General features: G+C 47.6%; 1 protein-coding gene across 1 annotated transcript in view; it reads left to right on the top strand.

The window, feature by feature from the left end:
* LOC147622799 (adenosine/AMP deaminase family protein) overlaps positions 1-18,826 on the top strand; it is a 53,918-nt gene that overhangs the window by 25,855 nt on the left and 9,237 nt on the right. Inside the window, exons 5-8 of the mRNA XM_086822445.1 lie at positions 10,313-10,519; positions 10,635-10,711; positions 10,826-10,895; positions 11,051-11,164. Coding sequence (XP_086678571.1) covers positions 10,313-10,519; positions 10,635-10,711; positions 10,826-10,895; positions 11,051-11,164 — 468 coding nt within the window. The remainder of the gene's footprint in view (positions 1-10,312; positions 10,520-10,634; positions 10,712-10,825; positions 10,896-11,050; positions 11,165-18,826) is intronic.

An 18,826-nucleotide genomic window follows, 5' to 3' on the forward strand; every position in this document is an offset into this window, starting at 1 on the left:
ATGGTTCTGATGTCGAGCCCGTATCTCTGTGATTTCCCTCTGATGTAGTCTGGGAGTCTGGTAGCCTGGTGCTCTCGGTCTCCGTCTGGCTCGGAGGTCCGCAACGCGCTGAAGTGTAACCCCCTCGTGTGTCAGGGTAGGCACTGGGATAGATCTCTGGAAGAAATCAGTGAGATGGAGCTGTCGCCCACCTCTCCCTGTGGTATGAGTCCGTAGCAGTGTCTCTCTATGGCGCTGTCTCTCTAGCAAGAACTGGCCAAATCTGCGCTGGTTGTATTAACGTCTTCAAAAGGCCCAAATGACCTATGAGACCAAAAGGTTACATCATGAGGCACATCATCCTGGGTACAAAATAGTAATAAAGAAAGATAACAAAAAATCTAGAACTTTAAAATCTGATCTAGGTACATGAGCAAAGAGCTCTCATATCACCCTCATACATCCCTCATGGGCCGCTGTGACATGGTGCTCAAGGTGGTAAAACTGAGCTGGCGCGAGAAGGTCCTGCGATGATGGGAGATGATGGCCTGGATCTTCTTGTGGTGGCGTGGCCGTGGGCGAGGGCCATGGGGTCTGGGGCGTCGAGCTCTGCATAACTCAGTGGCTCTGTCGAGTGTCACACCTCTCGGCCGAGTTCCAACACTAGCTTGTGGTCTGGGTATGATGGGTGGATCGGCCCTCGGAGTGTTGGTATGGAAGAAGTCGGTGAGAGCTCTCTGTGCTGGTCCTCGAGCAAGTACAGCTGATTTGGATCTCACACTAAGGACTCCCTGTGTCTGCGGAGCTCTAGAAGAAAAAGTCCCAGGCATCTCTGATCTGGGAAGTCCATGATCCTGGAAAGTGGTCCGAACCTAGCTCGGAAGAGGTAGTGGACCCTCCCCCGAATCTCATAGTATACAGGCCATCGGCATATGTAATGGTCCTCTCTACATACGGTCCTCTCTCTTGGGCTCTGTGTGACACAGCTGGCATATCCTGTCCTCTAGTGAGGCCGCCCTAGGCCCATATCTAGCTGTCTCCACTCTCAGCTGGTGGGACGAGGTGCGGATCTGGCCGATCGCACATCTCACCCCAAAGGATAGGTGTATGTCCATGTAGCGTGGACGGATGATGAACCCATCCTCTGTTAGGCATAGGAGGTGATCTCTGTAGAAGGCCATCTTCGTCCCCAGTGGACGACTAGGTGAACTCCATGTCCTCTGAGTATCCAGTCTGACAATGTCCTTCCTGATAACCCTGTTCTGCTTTGTGCGGCTGAGAGCAAATGACGGGGCCTCTTATGCTGTACTGGAAGGGGGGGAGTGCCTCCATCTGCATACCGTGCATGCCAAACCAAGTGCCTACATGTGTATACCAGCACTTTGTATCTCCCTCAAGTGTCAACCGTCTCGAGGACTCCAGGCCTAGCCGGGGGTATCTATCAAGTGGAAGCTCCCATAGCCCATGCCAGTATGTCACTGTCTGGAATAGAGCCTGTGTCACTATCGGTGCAACGCCCATCTCTGCCTGCACAATCTCGTGTGGCACTGATGGTTTACTCCTAATCATGCGTGAGATCATCGCCACTAGGGGCCTCTCCATCGGCTTCCACCCATCATAAACCTCCTCTGTATCTGTCTCGGCCGGCTCCCTCCTCTCCTCCTGTGGTATAAGCTAGGACCCCAGATGGGGGCAGCATACAGTAGTGCAGGTGTAACTAGAGTATCAAATAGCCAAAGCTTCGTCCTCGGCTCCTGAAACTGTATCTATGAGCATTGCCTCTCTAGCGAGCCAAGGGCTGCATATCCCCTCATCAATCTAGCGTTGGCCGCCTTCCGCATCGAGAACTGAGGTCCAACAAAAGTGATCCCAAGGTATGCATATGAGGTAACATACTCCACAGGCTCTCCACTGTATGTAAACTGTACTGTAGATCTAGTTATCCACTGTGAGGAGGTGTTAAAGATCATGACCTTGGTCTTTCCAAGGTTCACAGTAAGGTCCCGGTCCTCGCAAAAGGCCCGTAATGCATCCAAATGCCTCTGCAGCCCCTCTGGTGAATCAGAAATAAGAACAATATCATCTGCATGCAAGAGGATCGGTATCAAGACTCCTACCAAATGTGCTCCTGGTCCTCCCTGTCTGTCTATGTAATCCGAGATCTCGTCAATGTATAGACCAAATAGAGTAGGAGACAAGGGGCAGCCCTGCTTCACCCCGATAGTGCTGTGTATGATCTCTGAGTCACCTCCTGGAGCCCGTACTCTACCTGGACTGACTCATAGAGTGTAATGATCCCCCCCAGCATCTCTGCTGGCACTCCCATATCTTGCAGTCTCTTGATCAGTCTGGCCCATGGGATAGTATCAAAAGCTTTGCGGAAATCCACAAAGCAGCAATATATCCATTGCCCGTGAGCTCTCCCCTCCTCAATGATCCCCGGTAGTGCAAAGATATGATCAAGTGTGGAGTGCCCTCTCCTGAAGCCTGCCTGCCCCGGTGCTCTGAGTCTCTGCTCCTCGGACCATCTCTTAAGCTCATGCTCCAAAATCGAACCATAAATCTTGGCCAAGGTGTGACCAATCATGACAGTCCTATAGTTGTTGGGGTCCATGGGGTCACTTGCTTTCAAGATAGGTACAATAGTATTCGATGACCAGCTGACGGGGAAGCCCTCACATAAAGCCCTGTTAAACATGTGAACCAGTAAAGGGGCTAGCGTGTCCCTAGCATGGGAGAAATGCTCGGTGAGGAGTCCATCATGATCTTGTGCTCTCCCAGTCTGCATCCTGTCAATAGCATCTCTCACCATGCTGAGGTGAAAGAAGGAAGAGTGTGGGGGACGAGGTTTGGGTGGATGGGGGAGAGGTGGCTGCTCGGGGACATGGTAGAGAGGTGGCATAGGTGTGCTAGGTGCTGGGTGAAGTAATCGGAGTTGGAAGGCGATGATCCTGGAAGATCCTCCAGGCCTCCATACAGTCCCTTCCAAGAAATAGCTGGTATAGCTCGTGCTCAAGCTTGGCTAGGTAGGCTCTCTTCTTTCTCCGTATGAGATGTCGAAAGATCACTCGCGCCTGCTGGTGAGTGGTGGATCCTAGTGCCATCTCCCGATGTAGATGGGCTCGGGTATCACGACATTCCTCGTCGTACCAGCTATTTTGTGGGACAGTCCCTCCTGGTGATGTAGGGGTGGCTTTGGAGTGTGGGAAGGTGGCTGCAGCGGACGTATGGAGGGTGGCTGAGAGGTGTGTAGTAAGCTCATCAAGTGGGATGTGGGGGTCGAGGTCGGAGAGGATGCGGTAGACATGATCAGAATAGATGGAAGAGGTCTCTCTGGTGAAGTGGTATCTCAGACGGTGATGGGGAAAAGCAGGTGGTTGCATGGTGTATCGGCATGTGAGGGAGAAGGCCAGGTATGCATGGTCGGCTGCAACACCGATGGGGCGAGGAGAGATGGTAAACTCCGGAATGAGTGGGATCAAAGAGAGGGATCCTATTAGATAGTCCACTGTACTAGCTCCATGTCCGAAGGGGTAGGAGGTGAAGGAGTTGGATCTAGGTCATCTAGCCAAGCCATTATAAATGGCTAGCCTATGAGCCCCGCCGAGGGCTAAGAGATACTCTCCATATTCTATGCGGGCTACTGTATCCTGTGATGTCCGCTCCAGATCCGTACCCACCGTGTCAATCTCCTGGTACATGGGATCATCTGTCTCAAAGAAGGGTACCTGTGCACCTGCGGTGCGGGCATTGAAGTCTCTAGCCAGGAGGATGTCCCCTAGATTGGAAAACTTCATAATGTCACCATAAAGGGGCAGGTACGGGGACTCTCCATGGGTGGCATATTTAGAATTGGAGGGTGCAAAGTAGCACACTGCAAGGTAGATGTCTCGGGCCCTCTCTGTCTGGATCCTCACCCACAAAAACCGTGCGGCCTCATCCCGTCCGACCACCTGTATCACATGTTGAAACTCCTCCCTGTATATAAAAGCCACCCTCCCGACCCTCGGGTACCCCCTACTGTGCGTGGGTGTGGGCGGTGAACAGACTCCCATATGTATCCTCTCACCTCTGGAAGCCGACTCCCCTGGCACTGATGAGTCTCTGTGTGTGAGACCAAGTCTCTCCCTCTAAATGTCTCCTCGAACAGACCTGCATCTGTCCTCAAGGCGCCATTGTAGTTCCAAACTGCAATCTCTAGCTTGGTCTCATAGGTCTCGCACCGTCATTGGGCACGTCGCTCGGTGATGATCACCCTCCCACACTGCCCATTTCCCTGCCTTCCGTGCATCCAAGATGCGTGGCATGCACTCCCTCCGGTGTGCCACCTGTGCTAGTGTGAGATCATCTTCGAGGTAAGTCTTTTCTCCTTATAGTGCCCGCCTTTTGGTAAGGAATGCTTGCCTCGCCTCCAACCCCGCAAACTTGAGGATGAGTGCGCGTTCCTTGGTGGTGTCTTTGCCCACCCTCCATGCCTCGACGAAGGGGGTATCAACGATTTCCCGCTTTCTGCATAGTGCTATGGCGTCCTCTTTCGGTGAGGCTCCTTCCTTCCATCCCACCACTCTCACATTCAATGCCCTAATCTTCCTTCTTTTCTCCTCTTCAAGTGTGTCGTTGATGATGGTGGGTTCCGTTGCTTCTTGGCAACCTCAATCCAGCTGCCCGCTTCTTCCACTTGTTTCTGTGTCCTCTTAATCACCTTGGCCCATGTGGTTGCCTCATTTGAATTCTTCTCCTCTTGTTCCTGGAGGGTCTACATTTGCTCTCTAAGTGTATTCAGCTCATAATTGAGGGATAGTTCTCCTTTGAATTGAGTACGTGCCCTCAAGGTCTCGTTGTCACGTGCATCCCGCACTTGGATGCCACGTAGACATTCTGTACAGAAGGTGCAGGACCTGGGATGGTGAACTGGTCCCATGTGAGCCCAGTCCGGGACGAGTCAGCCAGGGATCCATCTTAGTCGTCCGAGGTCAGGTGTGCATTGTCCTGCACATGAGTCCAAGGTCAGGTGTGCATTGTCCTGCACATGGAGCAGTGCCAGTCCGCGCTGTGAGTCTCCCTCTGGAATGATGTCAGATGATCTGTGTATCTGGTTTGCAACTGGATGCCAGGCCTCTGTAGGCATGTAGGTTTGCATGTAGAGATAGGGGCCAGCCCATAGGGCTACCCCAGGATAGAAGAGCTTGCATTTGCACTCTTAGTGTGGGCATGGGGGAGGTATAGAACCACCCCCAAGGGGCCAGGAGGGCCCACATTGTGCCCACCAGCCATGGCTTGGGCTGGAGGGGCTGTCAGCCAGCCCTAGGGCTGCTGGACAGGCAGCCGACAGGGCTAGAAGCCCTACCCAGCCAGTCGGCCAGGTGTGGGGGGCAGTCCCACACCTCTACGCAAGGTGCCCAGCAGTCAGATAGCTGTCCAGAAGGTATGCGCAGGCTGGACAGTAGTAAAATAGGTGTGAAAGCATTTATTTAATCAGACTCAGTCGTGGGACTTCATAAAGACAGCCGACTGGATGCAGTGAAGGGTATAAAAGCCCAGCCCATAATTCATTGATTCCATCTCACAATTCACCAAGAGCTCCAAGCATTCAAGGGCCAGGACAGCCAAGGGTTTGCTAAAGCTAAGGGGTGAAGGACTGAAGGTCAAGGGCAGGTTTTCCAGCCAAGAAAAGGTCAAGTACTTTGTATTTGTTTCAGATTTACATCATTCTAATAAAGCAAATACACCATCCGTGGTGGGGGCCCTACAGAGGGTAATTGGGACCCAATACTGTGTCCTTCTCCATCTCCCCCTTCTCTCTCTATTTTTCTGCACATCGTCTTTCAGTTGTGCGTTAATTCCGTCGCGAAAAGAGTGCTGTTTTCTGAGTTTTGAAGTACCGATCCTTCTCCGAAGCTTCCGCATATTACAGTGGTATCAGAGCCTACTTCAAGGACGAAGATTCAGCAAAGAAAACCAGAAAATTTTTCGCTCGTGTGGTTGGTTTTTAGACGCCGGTGGACTACCCCTTTCGGAGTGACTCCTGTCCCTCGAAGGACGGTTGGTTTTTAGCCTCCGGAAGCCTCCGGAAGTCTCCCACACAGACAGTGGATGGTCAGATTGCGTTCCGGAAAGGAATTGCAGATTCCCGCTATGGCGAGCTTTGGCGACGAGAGAGAACCAGAACCATGGGACCAGAGTGCACCAGGCAGCCCAGCTAGGGCACCCGGCTTGAGTGTACAAGACATGTTCCAGCAGATGATGCGAGCAATCGCAGACCAGACAACCAAGTTGGACGAGCAGAAGGCGCGGATTTTGGCTCTGGAGGAGCGTTCTCGCTCTCCAGCGTCGCGTTTTCCATCTCCTCCTCCCTCTCCTTCCGTACCCCAGATACCAGATCCTCGTCACAGGGACCCTCTCGAGGGGTCACAGCCGCAGTCAAGCTCCTTGCTTGAGATGCAGATACGGGCATTGGAGATTCGACAACGAGAAGACGAAGCCATGCGACGAGTGGAACACGAGCGTTACCTCCGAGCTTTGGACGCCAGATTGACACCGGCGGCGCCCTCGAATCATTTTCCCGAGAAAATGAACTTCAGTAAGTATAATGGTAAACTCGATCCCACTACTCTGTATTCATGGTTACATCAATTTGAAGCTTACTTTGCCGCAGTTAGGAAAACAGATATTGACAAAGTGATCTTAGCCAGTTGGTATTTGGAAGGTGAGGCGTGGACTCAGTGGGCTCATGCCCACACCAGATCAGGTATGGCAGCTTATGGGTGGGACGAGTTCGTCCGTGACCTTAAGCAGCGGTTTTTACCGCCCCACTACCTTGAGCGACTCGAAGACGAGTTTAGGGGAGCGCGTCAGAACGCGCAACCAGTCCTTCAGTTTGCCAATAGAATTTCGACCTTGTGTCTACAATTAGGCTTATCTGATGCGGACAAGAAAGGGCAGTTCTTGTATGGCCTGGACACGCACATCCAATGGGAGGTGTCACGTGCATCCCGCATTTGGATGCCACGTAGACATTCTGTACAGAAGGTGCAGGACCTGGGATGGTGAACTGGTCCCATGTGAGCCCAGTCCGGGACGAGTCAGCCAGGGATCCATCTCAGTCGTCCGAGGTCAGGTGTGCATTGTCCTGCACATGAGTCCAAGGTCAGGTGTGCATTGTCCTGCACATGGAGCAGTGCCAGTCCGCGCTGTGAGTCTCCCTCTGGAATGATGTCAGATGATCTGTGTATCTGGTTTGCAACTGGATGCCAGGCCTCTGTAGGCATGTAGGTTTGCATGTAGAGATAGGGGCCAGCCCATAGGGCTACCCCAGGATAGAAGAGCTTGCATTTGCACTCTTAGTGTGGGCATGGGGGAGGTATAGAACCACCCCCAAGGGGCCAGGAGGGCCCACATTGTGCCCACCAGCCATGGCTTGGGCTGGAGGGGCTGTCAGCCAGCCCTAGGGCTGCTGGACAGGCAGCCGACAGGGCTAGAAGCCCTACCCAGCCAGTCGGCCAGGTGTGGGGGGCAGTCCCACACCTCTACGCAAGGTGCCCAGCAGTCAGATAGCTGTCCAGAAGGTATGCGCAGGCTGGACAGTAGTAAAATAGGTGTGAAAGCATTTATTTAATCAGACTCAGTCGTGGGACTTCATAAAGACAGCCGACTGGATGCAGTGAAGGGTATAAAAGCCCAGCCCATAATTCATTGATTCCATCTCACAATTCACCAAGAGCTCCAAGCATTCAAGGGCCAGGACAGCCAAGGGTTTGCTAAAGCTAAGGGGTGAAGGACTGAAGGTCAAGGGCAGGTTTTCCAGCCAAGAAAAGGTCAAGTACTTTGTATTTGTTTCAGATTTACATCATTCTAATAAAGCAAATACACCATCCGTGGTGGGGGCCCTACAGAGGGTAATTGGGACCCAATACTGTGTCCTTCTCCATCTCCCCCTTCTCTCTCTATTTTTCTGCACATCGTCTTTCAGTTGTGCGTTAATTCCGTCGCGAAAAGAGTGCTGTTTTCTGAGTTTTGAAGTACCGATCCTTCTCCGAAGCTTCCGCATATTACACTCGTTTTCCACTCTGAGGGTGGCGACTTGGGCCTCCAGCTCCGTGATTAGTGAGGTGTGGTGGTTGGTTTTTTTCATCCAACATTTGGACCATTTCCTCCTACATCTTGCTTAGCTGAGTTGCCATGTATGCCTGCATGTCTGCCTTCCACCTATCCATCTCCTCTTGCATGGAGGCACGCAACTCATGCCTAAGGTCATCACTATCCTTGTTCTCCCCGAGCTTCTTTCGTAGGTGCTCAATGTCCGAAGAAAGTTGTATTAACGTCTTCAAAAGGCCAAAATGACCTATGAGACCAAAAGGTTACATCATATCCATGAGGTACATCATCTTGGGTACAAAATAGTAATAAAGAAAGATAACAAAAATTTAGAACTTTAAAATCTGATCTAGGTACATGAGCAGAGAGCTCTCATTCACCCTAATACATCCCTCTTGGGCCACTGTGACATGGTGCTCAAGGTGGTAAAACTGAGCTGGCGCGAGAAGGTCCTGCGATGATGGGAGATGATGGCCTGGATCTTCCTGTGGTTGCGTGGCCGTGGGCGTGGACCATGGGGTCTGGGGCATCGAGCTCTGCATAACTCAGTGGCTTTGTCGAGTGTCACACCTCTCGGCTGAGCTCCTACACTAGCCTGTGGTCTGGGTATGATGGGTGGATCAGTCCTCAGAGTGCTGATCAGTGGCTTTGTCGAGTGTCACACCTCTCGGCTGAGCTCCTACACTAGCCTGTGGTCTGGGTATGATGGGTGGATCAGTCCTCGGAGTGCTGGTATGGAAGAAGTTGGTGAGAGCTCTCTGTGCTGGTCCTCGAGCAAGAAAGAAAGAAAGATATATTAAGCGTCTACTAAAGACCCAATGGGCCTATGAGACCAAAGTGAGAGAGAGAGAGAGAGAGAGAGAGAGAGAGAGAGAGAGAGAGAGATTTTATTAACGTCTTCCAAAAGACTGAACTCGGCCTATGAGACAAATCAGTGTACCTGTGTGGGGTATCCTCTGTCATCCCAACAAAATGAAAAAGTACTGAACTTTAAAAGCTAAATGTGGGTGTGCAATAAGTACAATGAGTGGGGGAGGGGATGGAGCGCTACTACTAGGAGAATGCAAAGCTATATGCATGGAGTATACAATCATGATATGCAACCTAGCTAGCTCCATCCTGTACCATACTGGGGGTATAAAATGGTATACATCAATAAAGGGGGTGTCCATAGCTCCCTGAAGAACATGCCTGGGTCTGCTCTGAAGCAAGCCAGTCGCTCCGCACCCTCTCTGTGAAACTGAGATCTGATTTCTGTCATCTCTCTCTGGTATAGGCGTGGTGTCCGAAAGCCAGGTGTCCTCTGTCTCCTGCGGGCTCTGAGTGTCTCTGCTCTCTGGAGAGTAATTCCCTGCTGTGTAGGGGCTGGGAGTGGGGTGGATCTCTGAAAGTATGTAGTAATCTGTGTCTGTCGTCCCCCTCTGGAGCTGTCTGAGCCTGTAATGATGTCTCTCTGTGACGCTGTATGTCTAGAATGAATCTCCCCAGTATGCGCTGGTCTGTTGCCTCAAAGAGCTAGCGTAGGGAATGTGGCTCTCTGAATAAAATGGGATCTCTCTCTCTCATGGCTGTATATGCTCTGCATCTGCATACATAATACTCCTCACTCTCCACCAGTAGATGGTATACCACACTCCAAAATATCAAGCATGGGGCCAATGAGTTTGACCGAGAGGTCTCCCTCAGCTACGTCACGTCGAAAGGTAGCTTAATGGCGGTGGAGCATGTCCTGGATCTAGAGCTGATGAGGGGATCTTGGCCGACGTCTGGGTGGCCGGGGACATCGGGCACAATGGAGAGAGAGTTATTTTAAACGTCTTCAAAAGATCCAGTGGGTCTGTGAGACCAAAAGTGATACAATATTGTCCATGTTATCTCAACATGGTACAAAAGAAAACAAAGATGAGAGCTATGAGCTAGGAATGTCAAATCTGAGTCATATGAATTATTTACAAATCTCGCTTACATGTTTGCTTGTAGCCTCTAACAACAATCCATAATAGCTTTGCTTTTCAGAATTCTGAATGCTTATGATTGTAGAAAATTTAGTCCATAAACAATGGTGGTAACTTTTGTCATAAAGGTCTTAACTAACACACCTATGCATGCTTGCACATGCCAGTGCTCACATGTGCATAGAAAGTTTTTTGCTTTTTTTTTTTTTTCATGTGTTTGTTTTTCCTGATATGTTTGTCATTAATCTGTGATTGCTGTTTTCTTTATTGTGGTGCTTTCTTAGTGCAATGTGTCAGTGGGAATGACCAAGAGGTCTTATGTGGAGGCTGTCCTTGATGGCTTGAAGGCAGTTGAAACTGTCAGAGTATCACTTGACCCCTCTGAGAATCAGCAGGCAAAAGCAGAGGAGAAACGAAACAGGCCAAACATTTATGTGAAGCTGCTTCTCAGCATTGATCGCCGCGAGAGCACTGAGGCAGCCATCGATACAGTATGTACCAAGAAGTCTTCACTTTATAATAAGCATACTAACCTGCTTTTACAATGTGCTTCTTTTATGCCTTTAGTCTTGGTGTGAGGGTCTGAATGCCTAGCTGGCTCGATAGGTGCAGCTTGCAATGGAGATGCAAAGTTTTGGAGTTATAGGGGTAGACCTTTCAGGAAACCCTCGGGTTGGAGATTGGTATGTACTTGCTCTAGCCTGCGCCGAAAGCATGCTTCTTTGGCCTTGCCAAGTTATTTTGCCGCTTCTCTAATGCATTTAATATTTGACTGCCTTTCTTCTTTTTCTTTCTAGGCAGACTTTTGTGCCAGCATTGAATTTGGCTAGGAAGCAAGGGCTCCCAATAACCCTTCATTGTGGTGAGGTAAGGTTTGTTAATTAGCAGTACTGGGGATCAAAAGCTATGGGAGGTGTTTTAGTTAACATGAATCTTTAAGTTCCATAGTATGAATGTATCACGTGTAATTGTACACTATATCATCAATCAAAATAGATAGAATCACTATGTTGTGATTGCAGGTACCGAATCCAGCAGAAGTTCAAGGCATGCTGTGTTTTCAGCCTGAGAGGATTGGCCATGCTTGCTGCCTTGAAGAATCAGAATGGACATCACTTATGTGTTCAACTATTCCGGTAACAGTCCTTTTGAGGGCAATATTGTGGCCATTAAACAGATTGATGATTGGTTTATGGCAATTCTCTTTAATACTGCGAGAAGATATAAGAGCATGCAGCTCCATTGCAAGGAGCTCTAATGACAGAATTAATAGATACATGTCTCAAATTGAACCAGCATAGATAAAGACATATCTGATGTTTATGCGTACTTTCTGTTATTTCTCTTCTCGAGTACTAAGCACACCATTTAAACACAATGTATATTATAAAACAGGATGACTTTCAGAATGCTATAGATATGTTCTACTTAAGGGGAGCTTCAGAGGTGGTATTTATTCCAGCGGTCTCTTATTTTCTTTATAGCTATATGTACGTGGAGTTTCAGATGTTGTGTTTTAGATAGGTCACTGTGCACTATTGCACAGTTGATTGATCCGCATGCGTACACAAGACATAACACAACATGCTTTTTCTTTTATGTACTTGCACAGTTGGATGTCTCTGAATAACGTGCTACAGATTTTGAGAGCAGCATCACATACAAGTTGTTGTCATCCATAGTTGACCACGATTGCTCATCCCATGCCACCAGGACCCACCTCACTGGTGTTAGGCTTGAGTGTAGCATATGCTTGTTCCAAGTCCTGACTTCCCAGGATTGTCTTCACGGATGGAAGTGCCATGAATTAAGTTAACCCCAACTTACTTAAATAACTTGTTGAGGTTCCCTTAACTCTAGGCCTCTTTACACACGGTCATTAACTTATAATCAACTTATACTAATATAGTGTTATAAATCCATCATTAGAGTGTCTCACTAGCATTAGCCTAGCCTCAGTATTAAAGCCAAATTAGCTGTGTGTTGGGTACATAGCATATGCCCTCCTTCAGAAGACGACCTCGGTGTTAAACAAAAAATCGCTGCAAGGAAATCTGGGGATTACCGCTTGAAAGATTCAACTCTCTTCCACGAGCTATCTTCCCTAAACTGATTCTCTCATTCGATAAGTAGCGTTGGAACTAGCCACACAATCAGTATGATCGTGCACCAAGGCCTTCTTTATACTGTTATGTTAGTGAGCATGAAGCAATCCGCTTTAATCTTTATTCACAGGAGATAAAGCTGTAGAGAGAATATTTAGACTCAACACCAGATTGGGTCCCAGTCTACCCACTTAAGGGCCCCCTCCCCCAAGTAGGACTATTTGCTTTATTGCTTTGGAGAACTTCTTTATTACAATGCAGAAAAAATTCTTGATGACAGTTGACTGAGGATTGCCAAATGCAAGGACGAGGAGACCAAAAGTTGGCTGAACCATCAAGCAGACTGAAGACAACTGTGAAGCTACTTTGGAAGCCTTTATGCACACCCAGATCTGCTAAGGGAGATGCAAGAATGAAGGCTGAATGCCGAAGAAGACTTCGGGCTATGCTGCCCATGTTCCATGCCATGAAGCGTGGCCATAAGGCAAGCCTTATGCCTTGTGCCCTAGGCTTCTACATGCTTGCTATGGACTCCTATGCTAGGATAACCTACATGAACGGACTGTTCTCCAAGTGGGTTAACTTTTAAGTGACAGACTCTGACACCGAAGGCTTGGAAAGACCTATGTAGCTCGTGCCGGACATGTCCCTAGACTAGGGCTCACAACCGGGTCATGACGTATGACAAATGATCCAAAAAGGTACTAAATCTATACAAAGTATAGCTCTTATGATGGCCTAGTGTGTCACATGCCACCTCAGTGCATGGGAGCATGTGACATTCCGTCCTGCATAACTTGGCAGTAGTTGCATGGCCTCCAAGTAGTCCGCCAATATCTATGGGACCTGGGTACTCTTGGAGGAACTCGCTGCTGAGCCAAACGGCTTTGTGAGTTCCTCGGTCTTTGAATTTAGGGTAGAACTACCTGAGTCTTTGCCCGAAACCATCCTTCCACTTGTGGAGGAGTATTTGCTCGGGCTTGATAACCTCTGCTTCGTCGATCGCTTTAGGCTGCTGCTCATCCGGAATCTCTTGCAAAGATGGTCCAACATAAGGCTTCAACCATGACGTGGAAGAAATCGCACATAGTCCAACTGTCTAGTAATTTCAACTTCATGGAGACATCATTGAGTATTTTCATATAGTACAAAAGGTTTCAAGATGTCGGCTGCCTTTAGCAACCTAGAAGTCCTAATCTAGACCTCAAGGGTCGTATCCTAGACCTGCCCCAAGTGGGAGTGAGGTGTCTAACAATGATCAATATTATATGCCTTACAACCAGGCCAACTGGCTGACTGCTGTTGTCCGCCAGCTCTCATAGACAAATAAATCACATAAATCTTGCTGACTAGAGGTACGCCTGTGAAGCTGACATTAGTTGTGTTCAACTTGAGCTTTTCTTGAGCCTATGTGAGCTTGGCTAGTGTCCTTAAGCAAATGTTTATTTGTTGCAAATCAAGGATTAGCCTCGGATTAAGCATTTCCATGTGCATGCATATGACATCTCCTTTTGCTAAACTTGATGATGGGATTCCAACCTTTGACCTTGGATGACTATCATCATCCTTTGTCTCCACATATGGTCTCCCATACCTGTCATCCTTGCCTTCCTGGCAACCTTTTTACAGATAACCTTGCCTTAGGTCTCTGAATCCACTCCAAATTTGATGTAGAGACTTGTGCATCTGTTCCACTTTGTCTCCTTGCCTTCTTGCCTTGTTGTCATTGGACAACCGAGAGGAGTCTTAGAGGTCATCATTTGAGACCGTGTGTATGGTGGACACTAGTCGCGTAGTCCTAGACTCCTACCCATCACTGTGAGGGACAAGTGGAATAAATCAAACTAGTTTCGGGTTGTAGAGACCTTGAGGATGTGTCGCTGGCTTTTGGAGATTTTTATGGATGTTGTGCGTTCAAGGTGGCGCCTTTGGATGAGGTGGATGTCATTCTAGGCAACCATGGTTTTATGATCATGTAGGTGTGGTCAATCACAAGGAGCACATGTTGATTTTCCAAGATACGTTCGGCCGCCACCGCCTAGAGTGATTGGGTAATCTTTACCGTCTCTATCACATGCACTCTGCACTGTAGCGCATGGTGACAAGATGGCTCATCATCAGTGCATCATTGTACAACAGTAGGACCCTTTAGGATATGATTTTGTCGTATGCTGTGTCCCCATTGTAAGCCCCAGTTCGGGATATCTCAAGCATGAGATACGTAAGTCTTTCCTCAGCCTTAGAGTGTCAGTCAAGTCCCTTAACCCACTTGAAGAGAATCATTCATGCATGTAGAAGCCTTAGGGTTTGCATTAGCATTCATGGCATTGCATAAGCATATAATCCATCGCATAAGCCTTAGAATATTATTATCCATTTTATCCAACATTATCATCTATCATCTAGTCGGCCAGCTTATTTAGCATAATATTCAGCGTATATCACATATACAAGTCGTGTAGCTTATCATCAGCAGTCGGCCAGCTCTGTAGCCAGCCGACCAGCTCTAGACACCCATATAAATAGCAAGCATTGCATCTCATCAACCATCTCAGCATTCAGCAAATCATTGATCATCGTTTTCAGCATACAAGCATTCAACAAGTAGAAACGCAGCGGTGTGAAGAAGTGCTTCACCCCCTTCTTAGCCCACAACAGATCTCAGCATTCATATCTCATCGTTTTCTCCATCCTCCCGGGTGAAGGAAAACTCAACATACTCAGACCTCATCGTTGCATATTCACAGCCTAGAATGGAGCCCCTTTCTCAGCCACAGTTTGCAGCTTCCTACAGCCCATTGGAAGAGTGCATTGGCATCGAGATTGGTCATCATTGGTGTTTTATAGCAGTGTACATTCAGCCTGACTTTTGGTCTTTCGAAGGTCTTGCGTTTGGCTTATCTACAGCCCAAAGTCAGTCATTCTCTTCAAAGTAATAAAGCAAATACTCCTAGCAATAGGAGGGGGCCCGCCGCCCTTCAGTGGGTAATATGGGACCCAATAAGGTGTACAGATCTCTATCTCTCTCTCTCTCTCATCTCTTGAAGTTTGAAGTGTTAAAGTGGATTGCTAAAGACTCACAATACTCAGGATAGAGAAGACGGTGTGAGACTTTGTGTGACAGGATTCTACATCTATGTTTAATTCCGCTGCATGTTACAGTCTCACACCGGCCTTTTTGTGGTTGTATCCACCTTTCAGTTGAAGCGGGCGGTGCTCGAGGGTGGTCATGCCTGTAAAGACTTGGAGGATTTGGTGGCATATCGACAACGCATTCTGGACAAGCATGGACATCTCTTCAATGTTGATATGTCCGAGGATTTACCGCTGTCCCTGCCTAAGGACCATTGTATTGAGCTTATGCTTGGTGCAAAACCCTCGTCTCTTGTTCCATATCGGATGAGTCGTCCTCAACTTACAGAGCTCAAGTAATAGTTTGAGGAAAAGTTGGCCAAAGGGTTGGTCCGTTGGAGCTGCTCTCCTTTTGGAGCTCGGGTTCTTTTGGTCAAGAAGAAGGATGGGAGTATGCGTATGTGTGTGGATTGTTGGGGGTGCTGAACAAGCTCACCATCAAGAACAAAGTTCTTGCTGTCCCACATTGATGATTTGTTGGATTAACTCGCAAGGGCGGAGCAGTTTAGCAAGTTGGATTTGAAATCGGGATACCATCATGTTCATTGACATGGGAACGATATTTAGAAGACAACTATCCATCCAGTTCTTCTAGTAGCTAGATGATATCTTGGTCTTTAGCAGAACTAATGATGAGCATGGGAAGCATGCCCCGAGAGAGTCGTGATTGAAGCCTTGTCCTCGGAAGACGAACATATTCATGGTCAAAATTTCTTTTCCGGGACATGTCATCTCCAAGGATAAAATCTTGATGGATCCAAAGAAGATCGAGGCCATTGTTTTGTAGCCTATATCGTAAAATGTACATTGGCTTTGCGGATTTCTTGGTCTTACAATCTTTTATCTGCATTGGAGAAGCTCAAGGTTATATTGTCTTCTACTCCCGTTCTCTGTGAGAGCCTAGTGGACCTGTACATTTTTTCCTTGTCTAGCACCCGTGTGCATTGTTGACTGTTTGGATAGGGTAGAGGCCCTAAATTCCAAGAGTACACTAAGTTCGGATTTGGGAAAAGTCATTATTTGGTGTCATTTTGGTGTATAGGTACCCCCCTTATCCCACGCACCCTTCCCCAATGTGAAGGGCTGCAAACTTCTGCATCTTTCTCTTTATCACTGGTTTTGGCTCTTCATCATGGATTCAGAGGTACTTATGGAAGTGCTTTCTAGTATGGCAGCCATGGTAACCCACCTCGACAGGGTGGTCATGGCGTGGGAGAGTTCTAACTTTGGACCCAACAAGATTAGAAGTCGAAGGGCAAGGATTGTGCTCAGTCAGGCCTTGTACGAGTTGCAAAGGGTAAGCCCAATTCTAGTGGGGGAGTTTTGTTGGAGGATTCTTCACCATCGAGAGAGTTCGCCAAAGAGTCTTCCCCGTCTTCAGCAATAGAGGTGATTTTTGCACAGATGGCATCACACACGAACACGTCCATGCCACAGGGGGTCGTGCTTGAAGACGAGCTTTCATCGGAGATATCTTTGGAGGACGGAGTGTTTTCCTCTATGCATCGGAAGACGTATTATTTGGAGTATGCTCCATAGGGAGGACCAATCATTGGCACCTTGTAAGCAGGGAAATGTTGGTATGAGCATACTAGTGCCCGAAGGTACTGGCGATTACAATGTCGATGCAACAATGTGGATTTCTGTTTGATTCCTTCATCGGCAGGGATATGTGGGGCTTCTGGAAGCCAAGGATGGTGGTCCATATGCAGAATTTCACAAGTGGCTAGAGTTTAGATCGGGAGTGTTCTCTACAAGAGGTAGTTTTGCGAGATCTTGAACAAGAGGATATTCTATAGTTACAGGAGCAGTCCGAGGAGGAGGCTTCTTTAGAACTGGAGAATGAGTATGAAGAAGATGTGTGTGTGTGAGTCTTAACTTTTTTCATTTCTCAGGTTGAACATGCCAAGCATGTTTTAACTGCATGATGCTAGGCAAGTTTTTGGCTAGGGAGAGTCTTCACACTTGTCGTTGTTGCATGCGCGGAAGCCTTGTCGTACTGATCCACAACCCTAAGCTTGATTAAGAATAAGATGCTGATTTAAACATGATTAAGACAGAGGAGAGAGACGAAGAGAGAGATAGTTGGTGTCAAGGTTTTCTTTATTCATATGGTACAAAAAGGTGACTGAATGCTTACACATGGTTAGGCCCTTGGTCAGCCCCGAAGGGGTGACCTCTGGCACATGATGGATGATGACTTCTACTTCTGAGAATCATAAATGACTAAATAAATGATGACTCTATGCCTTCATATATGCTTGAGGTTGCAGGTCGGCTAGCTATAGATGCTGTCTTCCTGTTGCAGTGGATGAAATACTAAGTAATAACAGTAATCCTCACAACCTACCCTCATGCTCGCTCAAAAATTGTCTTTTCTCATGTATCGTTCACTTCATGAAACAACTTACAAGCCAAACATCAACACCCTTTGTGAATACTTTTAGATAACTAAGAATAATAAAACTCCCAATGATTTATAATATAATCTCAAAAATCACCAATAATCATGCTAATCTCCCTTCTCATGGGGTTTTGAGATAAAAGATAAACATTATGAGAATAACTAAGAATAAAACTCCCAATGATTTATAATATAATCTCAAAAATCACCAATAATCATGCTAATCTCCCTTCTCATGGGGTTTTGAGATAAAAGATAAACATTATGAGTAATCTATAATCAAGAAAATCAACAAAGAATCATGCATGCTTCTAATCTCTCTTCTTGCAAGAAATACGTATGGATTAGGCATTTGACTTCTAATCAAGAGCTTGTGGGCAAGGAGAAGATTGAAGCTTCTCGTCCCGTGGTGATGTCCAAGTGTTACCATCACCTTGCTAACATGGGAAAAACACATGCTCCTACATACATAGCCATGGAGTACACACGTACAATTGAGCATGGAGTAGGAGGCATGGATCAACAACAAGATAAAAGATACAAGATAAACATACAAGCATAACAACATAACATCATAGTGTATTCCATATCCATGCATCACATATTGTGTGTACAAGAGAATAGTTGGACAAATGGGTATTGCTGTATCAGGTGAGAGCTGGTCTTTCGTAGGTTTCTTTGCATGTCTTTGTGCTGACGTAGTGAGGATGGAATGTGAGCCTTCGCACTGGATGCAGAGTGGTCTCTAGATCTTGGGTACATGGATGAGCTTTGCTTGGATCTTTTCCCTCTATGAGAGGGCGCTTTATGTGGACACCGTGCAATTGAGAGCAATTGCGATGCAAGTGAGGGAGAATGTGACACCCCTTACCTGTAGGTACTCCTTGTTGGCAACAAGCGCGAGAGCAGTTGCTTGTAGGGCAGTCGGGCATAGCTAGCCCATCAATCTGAACATGAGTGCACTCTCCTAGTGATTGGAGCCTATAGAGCGTTTCCTTACAATATAGTGTTCAGTAGTCGTGGGTTGTGAATTCACGTGTTCGTTCTCTCAGACAATTATTGTACTTGAATTCCAATTGTAACACTTCTTTCTTGTACATAATACATACAATATTTTAGGACTCGTGTGCTATATGTCTGATTGATTCCGTTGCACC

This window comes from Cibotium barometz, chromosome 28, assembly GCF_041138505.1.
Source record: "Cibotium barometz isolate CiBa-2024 chromosome 28, ASM4113850v1, whole genome shotgun sequence".
NCBI lineage: Eukaryota > Viridiplantae > Streptophyta > Polypodiopsida > Cyatheales > Cibotiaceae > Cibotium > Cibotium barometz.